Source organism: Lolium perenne, chromosome 2, assembly GCF_019359855.2.
Source record: "Lolium perenne isolate Kyuss_39 chromosome 2, Kyuss_2.0, whole genome shotgun sequence".
NCBI lineage: Eukaryota > Viridiplantae > Streptophyta > Magnoliopsida > Poales > Poaceae > Lolium > Lolium perenne.
In genome coordinates, this window is record NC_067245.2 from 324,950,240 (window position 1) to 324,957,908 (window position 7,669).

At 46.3% G+C, this 7,669-nt stretch overlaps 1 protein-coding gene across 1 annotated transcript; it reads right to left on the minus strand.

The window, feature by feature from the left end:
- Positions 1–5,183: 5,183 nt before the first annotated feature.
- LOC127330866 (uncharacterized) lies at positions 5,184–7,461 on the minus strand. Its single transcript, XM_051356941.2, has 9 exons — positions 7,315–7,461; positions 6,919–7,221; positions 6,694–6,828; positions 6,461–6,556; positions 6,309–6,337; positions 6,138–6,179; positions 5,876–5,926; positions 5,649–5,738; positions 5,184–5,420 (listed from the first exon to the last, which is right to left on the minus strand). Exons 1-9 carry the CDS (start codon positions 7,434–7,436, stop codon positions 5,401–5,403), a joined length of 888 nt encoding a protein of 295 aa, XP_051212901.1. The 5' UTR covers positions 7,437–7,461; the 3' UTR covers positions 5,184–5,400.
- Between the last annotated feature and the right edge of the window lie 208 nt (positions 7,462–7,669).

The following is a 7,669-nucleotide window of genomic DNA, read 5'->3' on the forward strand; positions in this document are numbered from 1 at the left end:
CAGGTTTACAGCTATGCATACCAACTTTCTCAAGTAACTCTGTGGCATATTTTTCCTGTGTCAAGAGTAGACCATTGTGCACCTTTTTTACTTCAATACCAAGGAAAAAGTGTAGGTCTCCTAGATCCTTGATAGCAAAATTCACATTCAAATCTCGAAGAAGGGCATTAATAGCACGATCTGAAGATCCAGTAACTATGATGTCATCAACATAAATCAAGACAAACATAGATATACCTGACTTCTTCAAGAGAAATAAAGAAGTGTCAGCCTTTGATGGTGTAAATCCAAGTTCACATAGTTTAGAACTCAATCTAGAATACCAGGCTCGAGGCGCTTGTTTCAAACCATATAGAGCTTTGTCAAGTTTGCAAACATGATGCGGAGCATGAGGGTTCTCAAAACCTGGAGGTTGTCTCATGTAGACCTCCTCTTCCAGAACACCATGAAGAAACGCGTTCTTGACATCTAGCTGCCTTAGACTCCATCCACAGGAAACAGATAGAGACAGAACAATCCTGATAGTTGCAATTTTTACCACAGGGCTAAAAGTATCCTCATAATCAATGCCATACCTTTGCTTGAACCCTTTTGCAACCAGTCTTGCTTTATATCTGTCAATAGAACCATCAGCCTTCTTCTTGATTCTGTATACCCATTTGCAATCAATCAAGTTTTTGCTTCTGTTTGGGGGAACAAGGTGCCAAGTCTTGTTCTCAAGGAGTGCATTGTATTCTTCCTTCATAGCTTTACACCAATTTTGATCATTCAAAGCTTCTGTAAGTGTTAATGGTTCACCTGTAGAAGACAACATGCCATAACGAACCGTGCCATCGATATCTTGTTTTGGATTGCGTATACCTTTCTGCAGCCGAGTACGAACTCCAGGTGGAGAAGGTGGAGGTGGCGAAGCAGCAGCAGAATTGTCAGAATCGGTGCCAGAGTTTGCATCATTCGAATTTTCGTCGGAGCTTTCTCCCCAAGGCCGAGCCCTCAACAGAGCTGGCCTGAAGATCCAAGCCCGAGCCGGCAGGGACACGGCGCCAGCGAATCTGGTGCGCATGTGATGATGAGGCCGGGCTCTCCACGCTCGGCGAGGCAGAGACACGCGGCGGCACGGGAGGGGACGCAGGTGCACGCGGTCCCCCGGGCGTGTGGCCGTCACGCGCAGGCGGGACAGGCGAGGCCTGCCCACTGGCCGACGCGACAGATGGCGGATCTTCCTCGTACTGCTGCGCCTCGTCGAGAGAGTCAGAGGAATGTTCAGGCATATCCACCTCGTGTTCTGTGCTGGTTTCGTCGTTTTGCGTCTGATGGTCATCAACAGATTCTGGCCCATTTCCTTCACTGTTTTGACTGCTGTTTTCTTCATTATGTGTAGTTTCCTGCAGCACATTAGTAGTAGACACAATAGGTACAATATGGGCAGTACAATTTTGAGCACTCTCATGAGAAGAGGAAGATGGAAGGAGAAGAAGCTCCTTTTTAAGAAGGGCACCGGCATTTGGATGGAGGGATGCAAACGGAAAGACGTTTTCATCAAAGACAACATCGCGGGAGATGTATATGCGACCTGTAGAGATATCTAGACATTTTACACCTTTGTGAAGAGGACTATAGCCAAGAAAAACACAACGTTTGGAACGAAAAGCAAGCTTTCGTTTATTGTAAGGACGAAGATTAGGCCAACAGGCACATCCAAAAGTTCTAAGGGCATCGTAGTTTGGTGTGATATGAAGAAGGCGTTCAGTGGGGGTTTCAAAATTGAGCACTTTGCTAGGGAGCAAATTTATGAGAAAGGTGGCAGTTATAAAAGCTTCATCCCAGAATTTTAGTGGCATGGATGCATTTGCAAGTAAAGCAAGACCAACTTCAACTATATGACGATGTTTTCTTTCAGCTGAACCATTTTGTTGATGAGCATGAGGGCAAGAGACATGATGTGTAATGCCAACCTTCTGAAAGAAACCGTTTAGTTTCTCATATTCACCTCCCCAATCTGTTTGCATAGTAACAATTTTCCTATCAAACTTGCGCTCAACAAATTGCTGATAGTTAAGAAAAGCTTGATAAACATCAGAACGCTTCTTGAGCAAATAGATCCATGTGAATTTACTAAAATCATCGATAAAGCTTACATAGTATGCATGTTTTCCCACAGAGAGAGGAGCAGGGCCCCATACATCAGAAAACACTTGCTCCAAGGGAGCAGTGGAAACACTAGAAGAAGTGGGATATGGTAACTGATGGCTCTTGGCCAACTGACAAGAGTCACAAACATATGGGGTACTCTCTGGGGTGTAAGCTATTTTATTTCTCCTAAGAACTTGTTGAACCACGAATGAAGATGGATGTCCTAAGCGGCGATGCCATGTGGATGATGATGGCTTTATTGTGATGAAGGCGTGCTTGGCGGTCTCATGAAACATGGGCACCAAGGGATAGAGACCACCCCAACAGGGGCCCCTAAACAGAGTTCTTCGAGTTGCTTGGTCCTTGATTAAGAAAAAGAAAGGATGAAACTCAATAAAGACATGATTATCAAGGGTAAAGCGATGGACTGATAAAAGATTTTTAGATGCACTAGGAACATGAAGAATGTTGTTTAGATCAAAGGAACCATGAGGAGTGCGCAAAACTGAATTACCAATATGACTAATGTGCATACCTGTGCCTTCAGCAGTGCGGACTTGATCTTGGCCATGATACTTGTTGGCGATGAGAAGCTTGTTCAGTTCACTAGTAATATGATCAGTGGCTCCTGTATCAGTATACCAGTTTGTGTCAACACCATATGACGCAAGGTTTGCTCCTTTGTCACCATCATCTCTGTCCTTCTTGTCATCAGAATAACGCCACCAACAAGCATTTGCAGGATGGCCATGCTTCTTCTGATTTGGCACTCGGTGTCAACATATGGAGTAGGGACGCTGGTCAACGACGTCCATCTGTCCGACGGTAACCACCACCATCATCTCTGTTTCTGTCATGGCGATCATCTCTGCGATCACCTCGACGATCATCACGACGCCAGTTTCCACGACCATCATCTCTGCGCCAGGTTCTGTCGTCATCTCTGTATCCACCGCCACGGTATGGACCGCGATGCAGGCTGCGAGTCCGAGGTGGTGGAGGAGTGCGACCGCGGGCGGGGTGTACGGGCACGAGGACGTTGATCACCACGTCGAGCCAGATTTGCAGAAGAGACAAACGAGCCATTCTCTTCAACCCCGTTGCGCATGTCATAAGAGCTCAGCTGCTCATAGAACTCCTCTAGCGATGTACCCGGATTTCCATTGACTGTGGTGATGAGGGCATTGTACTCTCCTTTGTCTAGTCCATGCAACAGATAACCAAGAAGTTCATCATCTTCAACCGGTTTCCCAAGAGCAGACAATTCAGATGCAAAACCCCTCATCTTGGTGTAATATTGGTCCGCTGTCAGGGAGAGTTTCTTAGTGTCATTGAGTTCGCCTCGCAGGTGCTGTGCCTTAGTGCGGGAGGCAGTTTTGAACATAGCTCCAATGGCAGTCCAGGCCTCGGCAGTGGAGGTGACGTCAAGCAGATGGGAAAGGATCTCCGGCGACAAGGTGTTGAGGAGGAAACGGAGAACCTGTTGGTCTCTGGCCATCCACTCTATGTATGCAGGATTGGGAACTTTGGACTTGTTCTTCTCTGAATCCTCAACTTCAATGATTCTTGCAGGTGCTTGATCCGATCCATCGAGAAGAGCCATCACATTGGCACCACGGAAGGCCGGGAGGACAAGAGCTTTCCACAGCAAAAAGTTGTTGCGCGTCAGTTGTTGAGCGGGAGGAGCCCCCAGGGCAGCGGCAAGAGCAGAGCTCGACATCCCCGACGAACTAGACGCACTCATGGCTGTTGATGAACAGGATGATCACAAAAACCGATCTAGGTTTAGGGTTGTAGTGGTCCGGCGGCGACAGCAGAGAACTGATGTAGCGGCGGGTTGTCTGTGTGGCGGTAGCGGCGGCAGCTTGAGGAACAGCGGCGGCGGCAACGGCTTGTGTTGTATCTGGCGGTGGCGGCGGCGGCTGAGAAGCAGCGGCGGCGGCGACGGCTTGTGTTTGTCTGGATTGTTTGGTTTGATCGTGGAGGCGCGGTGACGGCAGCAGGGAACTGCGGTGACGGCGCGGATTTGTTTGGGTTGTGGCGGCACACGGCGGCGGCTGATTAGCGGCGGCGGCGGCGGCAGCTAGGTCTGGGAAGAGGGCGGCTCTGATACCATGTCAGCAATCTGGGTAGAACGAGTACCTTTGCCTCGGCCTCGGTTACATGTTTATAGTATTGGAAAACGTACAGAGTTTGTTACAGGGAGATTACAAAGAGATTGTACCGGATACGGTACAAACAATATAAAAACTGAAAACATATTCTAACACAGACCACCAGATCAGAGGTCGTACATGAATCGGACCAAGAAAGTCGTATGTTGCTGCCAGCTGCAAAGCCGAAGGTCAAGCACGGACGTACCGGACCATAGGTGTATACACACTATTTCTTTCTAAAAGTATAGAGGTAGTACTACCTCCATCCCAAAACTTAAGGTTTACTTTTTTTAAATCAAATAAAGTAAAGTTTAAATGAACTTTTTGAATAATCTATCAACAAATATACTATTTTGTAGATACCATAAAAATATATATTTTATTATCTATTTAATGTTATAAATTTTATATTTTGCATACTAATGATTTCTAGTAAAAACTTAGTCAAACTTGACATAGTTTAACTTTCTAAAAATAATATAAGTCTTCAGCTTTAGGATGGAGGTAGTATTTTCAAACAGGGAAACTTACCGAGTTGCTGCCACAGACAAATCCATTTATGCGATAATACTAACTTGCATATATATCCCTTGTTTACTTGTTCCTTACTCTCTCCATTCATAATTACCTCAGGTCTAGGTTTAATTAAAGTTAAAAGTTTGTAAAATTTGACCAATTATAGGAGAAGAAATTTCAACATTCATAATATCAGACAAATGAATATAATTTAAAAAAAATATTTTATGATGATTCTAGTATTAACATTTTATATTCTAGATATTACTTTTTTTCCTAAATTTTTTAAAGTTTGACTTTGACTAAACACAAACGTGAGGTAATTGTGAATGGAGAGAGTGCATTACATAGCGTACGACTAATTTTGATATTAACACGTGATCAGAAAATAGGTTGCAGAGTTTCACGTGAGCACCAAAGGTCCTAGCTACGAGGCTTGCAGTGGATAACACAGTTACACGGTAGCGTAGCTGGTAGAGCACCAAAACAATCTACTACGCACTGAGGCCTCACATAGACAGAAAAGCTAGTAAAAAGAAAGTCACTAGTCACTACTCAGTAAAACGATCTTCGGTTCACCATCTGTTCTTCAGCTTCAGACTTGTACATGGACATCTGCACTCGGCAACAAGTGCTCTGTCAGTTACTAACTCAATATTGTCTGACACGTAAAATGTAAACATAGATAGTTGCCCGTTAGAAATGATTCATATGGGTCCTTGACTAGTTGATCATTGGATATCTCTGAGAAACATAACAATTCCGAGCACTAATCATGTATATGGAGAGCAACTAATACATCCACATCATGTCATTGGATGGCTAAGTTTATAGGCATTTTACCTGCATTTGGCACTGATGTTGTCCCAGAGTTGGTCTGTGAAACTGGAGGAGCTCCAGGAGCGATTTGAAGCGGAATCACGAAGCGAGGCACTGGCAAAATAAAACAAGCAATGTTAAGCTTCAAGAGCCTGCTGATTGGTTGGAGTAGAAAAACAAGAGTAATATAAGTGCACAGAGACCATTGTAAGTGGCTAAGCTAAATGATAAAACAGGTGTGGAGTAATTACCTCGCCCAGATGACTGAAGCTTCTGGCGCTTACCAGCATTTAGACATTCCTCTGTATGATTTATCATGTATGTAAGTTAATCACTCAGCACATAATAAAATGGATTTTCAGACAAAGGACTAACATAAATAAAAAAAACAAGCGCATGTAGTCATTCTGCTGGTAACCAGAGCAATAAGAACCTAAGTGCTACGGACAGAAAGTTCAGAGATGGATATGTAAACAAGAGAGAATTATATATATGAAACACTAGTTTACTTACCGACAAGACCCGCAACCCGATCCAGTGACTCATCCATGAATGCTGCGAGCAGAAAGCATATACAAGGATCGTTAACTATAACATGTAGTATATGTGGAGGTGACAAGGTGCATTTCCTTTTTTTGATAGAAACATAAGAAGTTTGTTAGGAGAGAAGGATATGATACATACCAGGAGTATGTGGGCTTGAAGATTGCAGACTGCAAAATCAAAAGCTCAGCATGAGTACATGTGTAAATGCGATGTCAAAAATTTGAGAATTATACTTTATTTCGTTCGTCCCATGAACTAATCACATATATATGTTGTCAATTATGGAGTACCTTGCCCTCCTCTTGCTGAGATAGAGCCTGGCGATGGCACGTCCCCGTCCTGCTGGTGTGCGGCGCCTAGGTGGTCGTTTCACGTGACGCCTTGGCCTGGCGCGCGACAGCAAAATTAAATAAAGATGATATATTTCAGTAGGTGTTGATGTAGGCAGTTAATCAGACTGTACGAACGATGAATGAATGAATGAATGAACAAACAAACTCAGGGAGGAGCGAAATTAACCCACCTGATGGGGAGCAGTGGGAGCATTTGGGCGTGGTCGGGCAGCTGCATCAGGCGATACAACTCCGGATCCTCGTCAGCCAGGTAATATGCAAGCGACGCCGCCATGACCCTCGTCGATTCCCAGTTGAGGGAGGCACTGATTAAGTAGGTTCAGTTACGCGTGCATGGAGCAAGCAAGTTGGACACAAAAACGCGCGCGCGCAGAGGCTTGACAGTGTCATCTTACCATTGCTGTGGTGAGTCGACCATGGCCTTGACGATGGAGCGGAGCCTGGCGCAGCGGCAGATGAGCATGGACAGTGCCATGCCGTGCTGGTGCGCGGCGGATTCGACGGAACCTTCGGTGGCGCCGGCGGCGACGTTGGCCAGGGCCCAGAGCGTGTGGAGGAAGAAGTGGAGGGCGTTGGAGGCGACGGTGTTGCGGGAGTTGAAGCGGCCGAGGTAGTCGAGGGCGTCGGCCCACTGCCCCCGGTACACCAGCCGCCGCAGGTGATTCCCGCACATGTGCGCGTCCGTCTGCTCGAGCATCCTGCGGCAACGATGGAGGGGGAAGAAGACGGATTAGCAGCAGGCAATGGAGTCGGGTTCGGGGCGGATGAGACGAGGGAGCGGAAGCACTTACGATTGGAAGACGGGGAAGAGGCGCTGCCGGGAGAGGTAGGAGAGGAGCATCTTGTGGCGGAGCCGCCTTGCGCAGTCGAACCCGTCGGGGCCGGGGAAGACCAGTGTTTCCGTCGTCGCCATGTCTCGCCGGCTGTGGTCGCTCAGGAGCTAGTCAGGACTTGGGTACGGCCTGGTTTCAGGTGCGGGGGTATTTATAGAGTGGAGCGGGTCGAGCGTCCGAGAGCGGGGCCCACATATGCCACGTATTCGTAGTCGTATACAGGCATACAGCTAGATAAAAGATTGGGTACCACTACCTAAAGACCAACCTTCGTAGGCGATTTGCACAAAAATAACCCTTTTGTCAAACTATA